Source organism: Saccostrea echinata, unplaced genomic scaffold, assembly GCF_033153115.1.
Source record: "Saccostrea echinata isolate AGI-Se365-2 ecotype Australia unplaced genomic scaffold, CSIRO_AGI_Sech_v1 ptg000050l, whole genome shotgun sequence".
In the NCBI taxonomy this organism is placed as follows: domain Eukaryota; kingdom Metazoa; phylum Mollusca; class Bivalvia; order Ostreida; family Ostreidae; genus Saccostrea; species Saccostrea echinata.
In genome coordinates this window covers 1,881,492-1,895,310 of record NW_026889799.1, presented here as the reverse complement: position 1 = coordinate 1,895,310, position 13,819 = coordinate 1,881,492, and the positions used below count along the sequence as shown (strand labels likewise).

The following is a 13,819-nucleotide window of genomic DNA, read 5'->3' as shown; positions in this document are numbered from 1 at the left end:
ATCGGGAGTCTTAATCCCAATCTTTATATTTCCACTGTGAAAATATCATTTGTGAAATGTCACATTTTTTCAAGAGATAAATTACATTTTTCTCTTTACTTTGTTGAAAAGTATACACACTTTGTTTGAATTTGATGTTTCCTTCCACCAAAGATTTCCTCAGGTATTTGAGATAAATATATATAATGAAATCGAAATACACGAAATAATATTAGCAAAACATCTAACTTCAATTGATACCGGTATTCAAATTTCCATAACAGGTTAAAAGTTTGTCAGTAACTAATGGTAGGATGTTTTATGGAGCTGGATCTGCAAGTGTTGGCAATCCATCAGAAAGCCTTGGAGGAATTGTTTATGGATACACAGAGTCTGAAATACTGATATGGACACCAACTAGTATAAATAGTCACTTAATCTACATTGATGGCGTTTGGGGAGACGGAAGTGACAAGCTGCAGGAAGACAGAGTGCAAATAACAGTTAAGATCATCAATACTGATATTTCAGGTATCACTCAAAGCGTTTTGTGGAGAGGTACTGCCTCCACATCCGCATATATATCCCAAGGAATTAACATCCCCCTGAAATTTGGCACTTCTATGTACTTCACTTGGTATGGAATGTCAGACAAAATACAAGCCAAATAAATTATATGTTTTATTGCAAACGAGGTCACCAAATCGACCGTAGAATTTGCAAAAAGTTGACGTTAAACGAAGTTGTTGAAATCCTTGTAATACCCTATAACGGGTATTTTCTGCGGTTGGAAAATTTTACGGTTTACCCCTTTTAAAGAAGCAAGTTAATTTCGGCGTTTTCAATTTCTGTGGTTGCACTACATCGCAAAAATTATTTACGGGGTATGTTCACTAAACTCCAAGAATTATCAAAACATTGCCATGTTTACGTTTTATAAATTTTTATTAAGACATATTGATCAAAGGTGCATGTTAACTGGTACATGTATTAAGCTAAATTAAACTACTTTCTTTTTGTTAGTTCGTAAAATTTTGTCGAGTCCCAATTGAAATGAATTACATTACTGCAGTATCAGTACACCCAAACAACATGAACAACAATAAAAATCTTTATTCAAACAGACGTTTATTTTATGCGATCTATTAAAATATTTATATAGATAATGATAATTAATGCACCCAAGCCATATTCTAAAATACAATTATAATAATTTGCCATCAAAAATATTATTAATTCCAGTTAAGTGTGCCGTTTTGCATTACGTCACAACCTATGATGACAGCTGTGATCAAGGTATATAATACACGCCTCCTAACCGCAAACTTTATGACTGGTAGTTTCTTCTTATCCTTGATTGGTTGCTCGTGCAACAGACTATTTCCGTGTCAATGTTGATAAAATGAGTTGACCAATCAGACAGCGGCGTTGTGAATTGTTTACGCTGGGCGCATCTATCGAAAAAGATCGTGACGTAATGCGAAACGGCACACTTCACTGGAATTGATAATAACTTGGTGTTTGTATTTAAGGCTCACAAAATCAGTTGCATAATCAAGTATCCTAAAATCACAGGTGCCATGTGCATTTATGCGTAACTAATCCTGTCAGTCGTCCGCATTGGTTGAAATTCACGAGGCAATCAAGCCACATATATATACAAGCAGTAATTATGTTCTCAAGATAAAACACAAGATTGAAAAAGTGTTTAAATAAGAAAGGAACAAAGAAAAGCTACCATGTATTGTTTGCAGCTATCGGAGTTTGGACTAATAATCGCGAAATCTCTTTTAATCATTCATATCCGTATTTAAAATTAAGAAATAGGTACAAGAAAAGATGTTATTTTGTATAAACTTATTAAATACTTATTATTTACAGGAAGGTTTGTTTCAATATATTTTGTACAAATCCTGACTTCTAAAATCTTCAAATTTCGATGACACCCGAATTTTCTCGCTAACAAGGACATGTCCACTCATGAGTCTGCGGACGCCCTTGCGTCCCCAATAATTTTGCTGAGTCCAGTAGGCAGGTTCTTGCGTTAACGAGAACCCTGTGACATACATACCACTTATCATAAATGCATGAATAAAATATCTGTATAAATATTAAAAATATTTTGCGATTGCAATTTTTGCGGATTTAACCTATCCGCAAAATTCCGCAAAAATTGGACAACCGCAGAAAATATCCGTTATACCATATCAAATTATTTGTCAGAAGCTACCCTAGGTTTAAAAAATTGAGCTTATACATAATATGCTTCCGCGTATTGAATCAGTTGGGAGACATATCCGCCATATGCAGGTGATGTTCTTATATTACCACATATTAAATAACTGAAGTTGACGATGGAAAAGCTGAAGTCTTCCTGTTTGTCGTACAGTTTAGTTCTTAGTTGGCCATAATCGTCTATCAAAAATACATTCTAACTTATAAATAAGAAAAGAAAACCATTACACTAATTTCTTTGTTAAACAATATACATGTATATCAAATATACAAATACAAATAGATGAGGACTCTTTTTTAATGAAATCTAAAAGACAGGGAATTAGATATTAATTCGTAAAATGGAAGTAGTTTGAACTATAATGTAATTAATTCTGATTCTTTCATTATTACTTTAATTACTGCATGAAATTTCATATTTGAATTTAATCATTGATGAATATCATTTGAATTATCTCTAGAATGTGCACCGCCACCTGATATTTTAAACACTGTAAAGGTGAATAATGGATTAGGCAGAGGAAGTCTGACATCTTACTCTTGTTTGGCGGGATTCGTGAGTAATGGTGGACTGAGCGTCTCGTCATGTAACGGAACACACTGGCTAGAAACTCATCTTACATGTTCGCTTTTTAGTAAGTTAATTTTATAAAACTATATCTAAAAGTAAAAATAAAACACTATTCTATTCAGCATTAATAGAAATATACACTTTTTTATTAAGAGGAAAAGTTGAAAACGTCTAACAATCTATCTTTCATTTTCCAAGTTTCCGTAAATCAGTTTTCATTTTTTTTAAAAATAAATTTTGGTTCATTTCATATATATTTTTTTTATATTTCTTCTTTTCATTTGTTTTTTTTCTATTGTTATGAATTTCCACTACATTTGTCTGAAGGAGTTTTGAAGGTGACAAGGACTTTCTAAATAAACGTCACAGTAATAATTACCAAAAGTGTAGTTGTACATACAAGATTCAAAATGGCAGCGGTTGCCAAAGAAAATGTTTAACGAAACTTTACAATAATAATAATAATAATAATTACGAAGTGTGTGAATAAAACTCCCACAATGGCCGCCCTTGTAATGGATTCGGAGGAAAGACAATATTATTTCTTGTTTTCATTATGTTTCAAATATATTCAGTACATTATTGTAAGAAGCTGCAAATCTGTAGCTCGCTGGTCTGAGAAAGTTTGGAATATTTTTTTCTTCGGAGAGAGCTACAGTTCTGCAGCTACATTGTAAGCAATGTTTTTGAAGTTGAAGAATGTTCATTTCGATTTTTCAAAGTTAATATATAGATATTCCAAAATTTACAGTCAAGCTGTTTTAGCACAATCAACTTTTTTTTTCAGCTACAGTACCAAACCCTCCAACCATTGCTAATGCAGATCATTTGGTGAGTGGTAACATTGCTCAGTATGCATGTCGAGTAGGATTTTACCCAGACATGGGAGGAAACATTATTTTATATTATGGAACTGGTTGGACCACAACTAAGCTGGAATGCAAAGGTGAATTGTTATTTAAAAATATGTGAAACCTACTTTTAAAAAATCATTTAGCAGAAGTTGTTTTAAAATCCCCCACCCCCAACTTAAGAGGCTTAATTTATCCAAAAAAATAATCAACGATATGCACAATGAAATAGGTTAAATTTTACTGGATTTCGTATTTTCCTAAAAAAAAGAAAGAAAACGTTTCAAAGGAATAAATTAACAAAGGAAAAGAAAAAAAGACGCATCTAGCAGAACTAAACCACTAAACCTTATTTATTTACAGTTTCACATTTTTAATTTGGATGTTTACAACCAAAGTAATTTCAAATAATAATAGTTCACACTTATGCACATCCAGCTGGTTTGCGTACTCTTGGAAGTTTAATTTACGTTATTTGGCAAATTAATTTTATATAATTAATTACTCTGTATGCGCAGTAATAGTATTGACATTTCAAATTACATGCACATGGTATTTTGACAACTCTGGATACAGTACAAAAATTACGTTACAGTTGAATGATCGGAGGTTGATTAAAACAAAAACAAAACAAAACAAAACAGGATGTGTTTTGAAAGTTGTTAAAAAGTGGGTCTAAAGTCATGGTCAAAAGGTCAGAAATATTTACACCCATGGAAAGGCCTTGTCACGATAAATACAAAAGTGAAATATGAAAACCCTAGCACCAAACTGTTCAAAAGTTTTGGCAAAGGTTATAGTTTGCAAAAGTTGGTCAAGCTCTAAGGTCCAAGTCTACGGGTCAATTATGTTATTACCCAAAGAAAGGTCTTGTCACAAGGAAAACTCATGTGAAATATGATAGCCATAGCTTTATCCAATCAAATGTTATGGGCAAGATCAAAGTTTTTGCGGACAAACAGACATGTCAAACAGAAATACAGACATACAGTTGGACGGACAGGGCAAAAACTATACACCCCTGAATCTTCGAAGACTTGTATTTTTTCTTTCTATTCAACGTCGTATTATTCTCAAATTAATGATGTGTTTCAAATAATTCGAACGTTAAACTGGAAACATATGGTCAAGGAGCATATCGAAATCAATTAAATTGAAACTGAACAGTTGTTGAAAATAACAAAAAGGTTACACGATCGGTCTTTGGCCTGAATACACTAAAACCTTAAAATGTCGTCCATTTGTAACATTAAGACCCCTTATAACCATTAAAATCAGTTAATATTGTTTAATTGTCTTGCAAATAGACACACAAACAGACAAACGGAAAAATAAACAGACAACGTAGATGGAAACATTACATATATTTTGTTTACTTTTCGTCGTAATATTAATTGGAAAAATAAAAGCATGTCATTGATGTATACAAATTAACTATACTTTAATTCCAAGGGAGTGAAGTTACTCATATGTAGCGAAACTTATTCAAAAACAAGATGTGTTTGTGAAACGCTGATGCCCCTGTATGGCAACTTAAAGTGAAGGTTAAACTTTCTCAAATGAAAATCAAATATGTTGTACCCAAGGTAAGGTCTTCTCAAAAGAAATACCCTTGTCAAATATGAAAGCCCTAGCACCACCTGTTCAAAAGTTGTTTTTTTTTTTTTTGAAAAGAAGGTCAAACTCCAAGGTCAAGGTGAAATGGTCAAAGTTGTTGGTCTTGTCACAAGGATAACATATGTGAAGTATGAAAGCCATATCTTTAACCATTCAAAAGTTATGGCCAAGGTTAAAGTTTTTTAAAGTAGGTCAAACTCCAAGGTAAAGGTCAAAGGGTCAAATTTGTTGGTATCTAAAGGAAGGTATTGTCAAAAGAATTACGTATGTGAAATATGAAAGCCGTAGCCTTAACCGTTCAAAAGTTATGGCCAAGGTTAAAGTTTTTTAAAGTAGGTCAAACTCCAAGGTAAAGGTCAAAGGGTCAAAGTTGTTGGTATCTAAAGGAAGGTATTGTCAAAAGAATTACGTATGTGAAGTATGAAAGCCGTAGCCCTAACCGTTCAAAGTTATGGCCAAGGTTAAAGTTTTTTAAAGTAGGTCAAACTCCAAGGTCAAGGTCAAAGGGTCAAAGTTGTTGGTATCCAATGGAAGGTCTTGTCACAAGAATTACATATGTGAAGAATGAAAGCCCTAGCTTTAACTGTTTAAAAGTTATGGCCAAGGTTAAAGTTGGGTAAAATTTTGCAAAATTGGATCAGACTCCAAAGTCAAGGTCAAAAGGTCAAATATGATGGTAATCAAAGAAAGGTCTTGTCACAAGCATTAAACTTGCATATATATAAGCCATAGCCTCAACCAATCAAAAGTCATGGGCAAGGTTAAAGTTTTTGCGGAAAAACAGACAAACAGATTAACAGACAAACAGACAGACAGCTAGACAGACAGACGGACAGAAAGGGCAAAAACTATATACCCCCGAATCTTTGATTACGGGGGCATAAAAATTATGATCTGAATTAGACCATTGACCAGTTGAAGGTACTGTATTATGCTCAAATATTAATACAAGCTCAACGCATTCTTTTGAACGGGGTATCATTTGTGAGTTCTGTGCTCACAGTACCTCTTTTTTTTATTTCTTGTAAATTTGCAAAATATTTTGCTTTTGATTTAGTTCCTAAGATTTTAAATGAATAATTTGAGCATATTGGGCATTTTTAATTTCCTATAGTTTATGATTATCAATTGAAAAATCGATTTATGAAAGATGTCAAAGTAATAAACATATACATGTAATTAAATAAAGAATTATGTCTTTTTAAGCGTCGAGAATATCAGTCGGAAACACCAGTGTAAGCTCAAGAGAAGAAATTATTTGCAATTTGAAAATTTCAAAAAGAAACACAAGTTCTTACGACAGAAGCTTGAGATGTGCCTATGATCCTCGCCCTAGTTCCCTAACAATCGGAAGTGTTGGTGTCGCCATATTGTGTCTGGTTGCTGCATTACTTTTCCTTGCTGATTGTCATACTTTTCTTCAGCGCAAAAATTAAGCAACACATCAAAAACTAATTTCTGATAACATCTTTTATTTATTCATTGTGTAGATACACTGTTTCTCAGTTTCGGCCAAAAATAACGCATTTTATCACATTGTTGATTAATGATTGAGTAAATATCATTTTGTACATTATGATATTTTTTCGGATATTTTATTTTAAAGAACAAGCTGAGATATTTTTTTTTTCTGCATATGTTTGTTAAACTTTCTCTTTGGATTTATTTTGTATAATTTTGTATAATTAGAGATAATTAAAAGTATACTTAAAACTGCATCCATTGATTATTTTAGATTAAAATGTTTTGATGTATCAGTACTGTCGAAATGACATCAGCATTCTATTTAATGAAATTATCTGCATTGAGGTTCAAGATTCTGTATTGTAAAGAAGATTTTGATGTGCTTTTTTCATAGTAATAAAACACAAACAAAAGAAATGAATAAATAGATGTAACTCTGTAGAAGTCTTTCCATGATGCTTATTTAGATAACATAATTAATTATGTTATTTTTGATTTTCATTATAAGAGAGGATTTTTTATTAGTGTTTTTTTTTTTATTCCATACTAGTATTTTAGGACAAAGAATATAATATAATGAATTTGATTTCTTCAAATGGTGATGCATTTAAGAAGTGATTTTGAGTAGATGTATCAATCAAATAAAAATATACAAATGATTGTATGTATAATAAATATATTGAAATTATTTTTTTTTTTAGGTAAGTTGTTTTTTTTATGTTAATGCCACCTCTCCACTTTCAAAATCGATCCCACTTGCCTAACTTTTTATTTTTTATTTTTTAACTTCCACTTCTCTCATTGCGTTTGGTTAAGCCAATGTAATCAAGTAAGATGTATTGTATTGCTTAACGAGTTAGTGTCATTTATTCATTGAATCATATAATAAAACAATTATTGCTGTTTTTTTAGACAATATAATGATTTAGGCACCTCCAAAGTACAATATTCACCTCGCCCTTCGGGCTCGATGAATATTGAATTTTTTCAGGTGGCTAAATCATCGTATTGAAAGAGCAATATTAGAGAATGTTCTATCTGATATATCCGTATAAGTATCTCTGTCCGTATACGTATTGAGGTATGAGAAGCCTATGTCTAAACAATTTTATAAATCGTTTGGTTTTAAAGCAACCCCATTCACTGGGCGTAAGGATAGGGTGAGATCGCATCTTTTTGGTCGTTTCCGGCAAGTTCGGAAAAACACCTACCTCGAATGTATTTACAAAACCTGATGTTAAAATTTAATACAATATGGAGTATAAAGTATTATACGAACAGAGTTAAATGCCACCTCCAGAGCATTTTAAGGTAATATATTCACATTCAATGAAGTTAAGCTCCAAATATCCAAAGAGGTCTCCCAGTATTTATTTCAATGTTGATAAAAAGGAGGGTTTTCATGGTTGCATATATAAAACATTCGAGGTTGTTTTTCCGCTCGTCGTAAATGCATGAGAAGTCATGATTAGCTTATAGTGATTTATTTTTTAATTAAAAGGAATTAAGCAGCTGTACATCCCTATCATTTCGCGGAAAAAAATAGAAATAAGTACATAAGTTTGGAGTTCCATATACGACTGCCAACTGCTCAATGCCAACTGCAGCTCTATATATAGATAATATTTGGTATTTTATCTTATACCCTATTAAAATTGAAATGATTTTATCCTTCTGAATTCCAACGTCCCAAATGTTGAATACAACTTTCTGAATATCCTATTTGCGCAGCATGAGTGGCCGCATCTATACGAAAACTTTGACCTTTAAAACACTTGGGGTCAAATCCTGCAAAGGATATGGCTTTTGAAAGCTGAGAGCTAACAAACGAGTAAGTGACCGGGGTGCCGTCTACAAATTGAAAAAATGGACCTGCTGAGTGAGGTGATTTTGTACAATACTCATGCAGGACTTGGACAGGACAGAATGCACTTCCCGAACTTCCCTGAATAAAGATAATCATAGGATCATTTTTCTTTTGTGTTTTGTGGTGACGAATGACAATTTGAACACTGTGTGGCAGGTACCCATCACCATGGAATGTGACATCTTGTACTTGCAAAACCCGACCTCTGTCTGCTACTGACTTTACAACAACCTCTCCTAACCGTAGGAATGCATTAAAACAAAGGAGATACAATACTTTTAACAACAATTGATTCAGTGGCTGAGATACTGTCATTTTAGTTGCCTTGATAAGTTTGTGCAGGATCTCCTTAGTGATAAGTAACCTAGTATCCTGTGAAGGTAACAACCTACTACACCCTTTAAGTAATTTCTTTACAATAAAGGTTTGAGTTGGGTCAGGGAGGTTCAGAAGTTTATGCAGGTAACTCAGTGCAGACACATGTTATGCAATGCTACTGGCACTGTACTGCTTATCGAATAGATAACCGATAAAATTACAAACATTTTGTAGACTCAATGGAAGAGAGCTAGGACCTTTAGTCATAGTTTGAAATAAGTTCCACGACTGTCTGTATGCAGCACGTGAAGCTCCCGAGAGCGACGCAGCCAAAATGGAACAAGTAGTTGAGTTCAGATCTGCAAGAGACAGGGGCAACGCTGTTGTAGCTTGATTCAGAGTTAGAGGTTGGGACGCTGTGTGCGTACCTAAATTCTGTTGTTGTACCAGTATTAGTTTCGCCAGCTCAGCATAGTCAATCGAGACTTGATTTGACACTTGAGTGACAGCAGGCCGAAGTTCAAGACTTGTAGTTTGATGAGTGGCTCCTTGAGCTCCATCAAATGGTTCTCCTGTGCCGTTATTCTGAGGCAGGGTTGGTACAGATGTAGTTGGTTCTACCACTGTGATCCCCGGGGAATGAATCCTCCTCCTTTTCCTCGGTGTTTTTCCAGCTTGTTAGGAGTCATTGTTACTGAAACATACCAAAACCGTGTAAAACATGCCAAATTGGTAACCGCACCTTATAATATTTACCTGGTTATATGAATGACAAATCATTAAAAGAAATACCCAACATTCGCTTTTATATATCTTGTCACCTTACGATATGTGCGAATATATTAGACTTTGATAAAACTAACACTGGGTAGGAATTAAAAAACTTTCTCAACACAATCATTAACATTAATACGATAATACATAACCTATTATCTCAATTGATCTATAGGTAAATTCCATCCATATCAACATTCTTAATAAACTTGATAACGAAAACCACTTTTTCCAATTCCAAATGCGACTAGTACATATAAAAACTAACCTCTGTACTATTATTTAATATGTGGAAAGGTACATAAAAACTCTGAACCAAAACTCCCACACAACAAGCACATATATACGGCCTACTCTGTACTATTGCTAAAGAACGTGGGTAGGTACAGATGTACTTTGTACTTAGACTCCCACACAATAAGTACATATATATGGCCTAACTCTGTACTATTGTTATACGACGAGGGTGGGTACAGGTATACTTTGTACCCAAACTCCCACACAATAAGTACATATATACGGCCTACTCTGTACTATTGCTAAAGAACGTGGGCGGGTACAGGTATACTTTGTACCCAAACTCCCACACAATAAGTACATATATACGGCCTACTCTGTACTATTGCTAAAGAACGTGGGCGGGTACAGGTATACTTTGTACCAAAACTCCCACACAATAAGTTCATATATACGGCCTAAACTCTGTACTATTGCTAAACAACGTGGGTAGGTACAGGTATATTTTGTACCTAGACTCCCACACAATAAGTACATATATACGGCCTAATAAACTTTGTACTATTGTTACATGTAAACAACGTGGGTAGGCACAGATCTACTTTGTGCCCAAACTCCCACACAATAAGTAAATATAAGGCCCAAATTCTGTACCATTGTTAAACAACGTGGGTAGGTTCATAAACTTTGTACCTCTACTTCCACATGATAAGTACATATGGCCTAAAACTCTGTACCAATCTTAATCAAACAGATGAAAAAATATAGACTCTATACTATAGTTTCCTACATATTTTGCACCGAAGAATAAACAATATGGGAAACTTTGATTAATCCGTAACCATGTCCTACATAAGACGGAAACCATTGTCATTATGAGCAACCCGGTCCTTAATAAAGCCATCGAGTTTGAATAACAGAACAAATAGGGCAAAATCTGCTTAATAAATTATGTATTCACAGAAACAAGCTAACCAAACGTGCCTGTGTAATTATGATTATTTGGAACATATTTAAATGCCTAACCGCAAGTCAGTCATCTACTTGCGTTTAATTAACGACATTGTCTGACAGAGTATCTAACTTTATCTTTACGACCTAAATCTTGTATAGCCTACCATAAACATAAACACCCCTCTGTGCAATACAGGTATAATGAGACAATGTTATACTGGCCTTAATAAGTTAGGCGACTGAATCACTGCATTCCTTATACTTCGAAGGAACTTCCACATGGGCTGGTCGTGGGAGGGGGTGCAGCATAGATGTACGCCATCTGGACCCAGATAGCTCAAGTCATGCCAGAAACCCATTTGGCACCAAAAATGAATCCACGGCAAAGACTGGGTCCTGATCTCCAGCTGCGTATTTGTCTTTACTACTTTGTCATTAAAGCTTTTGCAGGCTGCGAAAGGCAATCGTCGTATCAACTGTCTAATCATCACTATTTTTACACCGACGCCATCCCGCAATGATGCTGCCACAGATATGAGGTCTCCGGCTAACTTTTCACAACAAGTCAGATCACTTATATCATTTTCCCCGACCTGTAGGAAAATAATATCTGGCGGCGAAATAAAATGAAAAAGTTCCCTTCTAGCACCGAGCCCTTGAGACACATTAAGGTGGCGTAAACAAAGACCTCCTTTCCCACGGAAATTAACATTAAAACTGTCATCCAACTTCAAATTAATTATACCCAAACTAGAACAATATTCCTCCAATCTACGGATGTAAGAATGTCCAATGATACAAACATTCAGTCCAGAAGCCATACTTATCAACTTCACACTTAAAAAAAACTCTTTGTACGGCTACTTAAACGATACCCCCGCACTACCAGACTATAAGCCGACTAAAAGAATAATCATTTTCAAATAACGTAACTTAGAAAGCACAACTTCTTGGCTTTCTTTAAGCGTCAGCTTCCAATTTCTTTGAAATATACGTGTTTCAAAATAACTGTGGTCAGCGTGCGGGTATCAAAATACATCTGATCAGCTCAGCTGACCACGTGACCCTAGCTCGTTAATCATTGGCTGGAAATTTTGCAGTCCACCGGCGTGAATCCCCAGCATGCTATATCTATTAAATAAACAATTACACACATGTAAATAGTAAATACAACGCATTTAATACATAAATTTAATTATAATCATAATTGCTGTTTGTGTATTAAACTATTGATTAATAGGGGAGCGTGTTTTTCAGTTTATTTCGTGGTTCCTTCGTAAATTCGGTCGCGAAATGCCCGCGAATATTAGCACTTCGCGTAAGTCTTGCGCCACAGTTAATTCTGAAATGATGGAGAACCCTTGTATTCCAAAGGAAATCTGGCCGCCATATTCTGAACAAATCCATAAATGACTTATGGGTGAAATCTTAAGACTTGTAAATCATCTCATTACATGTATATAGTTTTTCTATTAACTTAAATTTTCCAAAGCCATTGGCATTTACATGTATTTATGATTTCATGACAGGCATGACAGATTTAATATTGCGCACTACAGTAGGGCAGTAGGTGCCTGCTCCAATTTCATTCATCTAAACCCCCCTCCCCCCTCCCCCCCCCCCCCACACACACACACAAATTTACACACATACATTTTTTTTTAGAATGATGCTCATTCGTGATAGGAGTCTACAGGATTACCTAAAAAGTGAATTGCACTTAATTACTATAGTATAGTATTTGAAATCAGAAAAGTTCAGACAGGAGATACATGCATTTCTGACGCCCTCTAAGTTTCATTTTATAATGGAAAGATGTAATTTCCACATTTTCTCAGAATCCAAATCTTCATCAAAAGCACAAGTTTGCCCTCCTTAAAATGTGTTGACATTTAATATGTACTCGACTGCAATTGCATATTGATTATCTATTCATGTTGCAGTAATTATAATTTTACTGAATATGGGGTTTAAAAGATGTGAAAAATCATGAATGGTTATTTTTTTTCAGTTGATCTATTTACACTAACACCTTTATGTTAAAAAAGAGAAAAATAAACTAAAAAACAGCTAATGAAAAAGCAATATTGATAAAACTTATGTTTGACTCTAAAACTCCAATATATTGTACATCTTAAAAAAAAAATAAAGAAAAAAAAATCGTCTCTTTCAAATTGCTTTCTATATGCAGGTGTCTCCCTTTTCTAGTTGTGATTTTTTTCTTTGCAGAGCATCAGATGTCAAATGCAAAAATTGGAAGAATGATAGACAAATATTTAAAACATAAGAATTTTTCCATTTAAAAATAATTACAGGGAGGAAATATATCAACTTCTGTGTGTGTTTTTTCTAAATATATAAAAGACCGATACCTTCATAATTACCGTCCCTAGAGAATGAAACCAGGATCAAAAAAAAAAAAAAAAAAAAAAAAAAAAAAAAAAAAATTCCGGTAAAATTCCTGTAAGAAATTTACAAATCTCAAGGAGTGTCAGACATTTTGAGTAAGAAGCTTTAAGTGAGTTTTACTGATAGAAATTTGTCCGTATGTTTTTCGCTGTTGTAGGAGTATTAAAATCTTCTCACATATCTTTATCTTCTTATCAATAGCCACTTGGTCAATACGTTTTATTTCCATTAGTGAACTCTTCAAAATTAGAGGCGCGTTTGGTCGTCTGACTGGGACAGCATGGCGTTGCGGATAATACAAAACATGCCAATCTCAATCCAATTTTAAATGTTAAATGTATTTGTGATTCTAATTAAGAGTAGAAGAACCAAAAGACATATGTAAGAGAGCGAGAACCCTAAATTTATCATCCATTAATAAAAAATACGACATTTCCGAGGCATGTATATTGTATTTAGATGTACCAGACGATAAATAGATACATACGATCAACAATTATAGATATAAATTGATATCGTTGTCATTCCTACTCTTGATGTATA

At 34.0% G+C, this 13,819-nt stretch overlaps 2 protein-coding genes across 2 annotated transcripts; one reads left to right on the top strand and one right to left on the bottom strand.

Moving 5' to 3' along the window:
* The first annotated feature begins 293 nt into the window (after positions 1–293).
* Positions 294–6,689, top strand: LOC133203382 (uncharacterized). The gene is made up of 5 exons (XM_061339173.1): positions 294–510; positions 1,222–1,275; positions 2,676–2,849; positions 3,573–3,731; positions 6,460–6,689. Exons 1-5 carry the CDS (start codon positions 294–296, stop codon positions 6,687–6,689), a joined length of 834 nt encoding a protein of 277 aa, XP_061195157.1.
* A 2,378-nt stretch (positions 6,690–9,067) lies between these two features.
* LOC133203380 (uncharacterized) lies at positions 9,068–11,688 on the bottom strand. Its single transcript, XM_061339172.1, has 3 exons — positions 11,086–11,688; positions 9,945–9,951; positions 9,068–9,576 (listed from the first exon to the last, which is right to left on the bottom strand). The coding sequence occupies exons 1-3, from the start codon at positions 11,686–11,688 to the stop codon at positions 9,068–9,070; spliced, it is 1,119 nt and encodes a 372-aa protein (XP_061195156.1).
* Between the last annotated feature and the right edge of the window lie 2,131 nt (positions 11,689–13,819).

What these genes read in the sequence shown, in the direction of transcription:
- LOC133203380 (XM_061339172.1), bottom strand. Translation starts at nt 11,688, where the DNA reads ATGGCTTCTGGACTGAATGTTTGTATCATTGGACATTCTTACATCCGT.
- LOC133203382 (XM_061339173.1), top strand. Translation starts at nt 294, where the DNA reads ATGTTTTATGGAGCTGGATCTGCAAGTGTTGGCAATCCATCAGAAAGC. An exon ending in CATCAATACTGATATTTCAG is followed by an intron (nt 511 to 1,221) that starts GTATCACTCAAA and finishes TATTAATTCCAG; the next exon opens with TTAAGTGTGCCGTTTTGCAT. An exon ending in TCTTACATGTTCGCTTTTTA is followed by an intron (nt 2,850 to 3,572) that starts GTAAGTTAATTT and finishes TTTTTTTTTCAG; the next exon opens with CTACAGTACCAAACCCTCCA.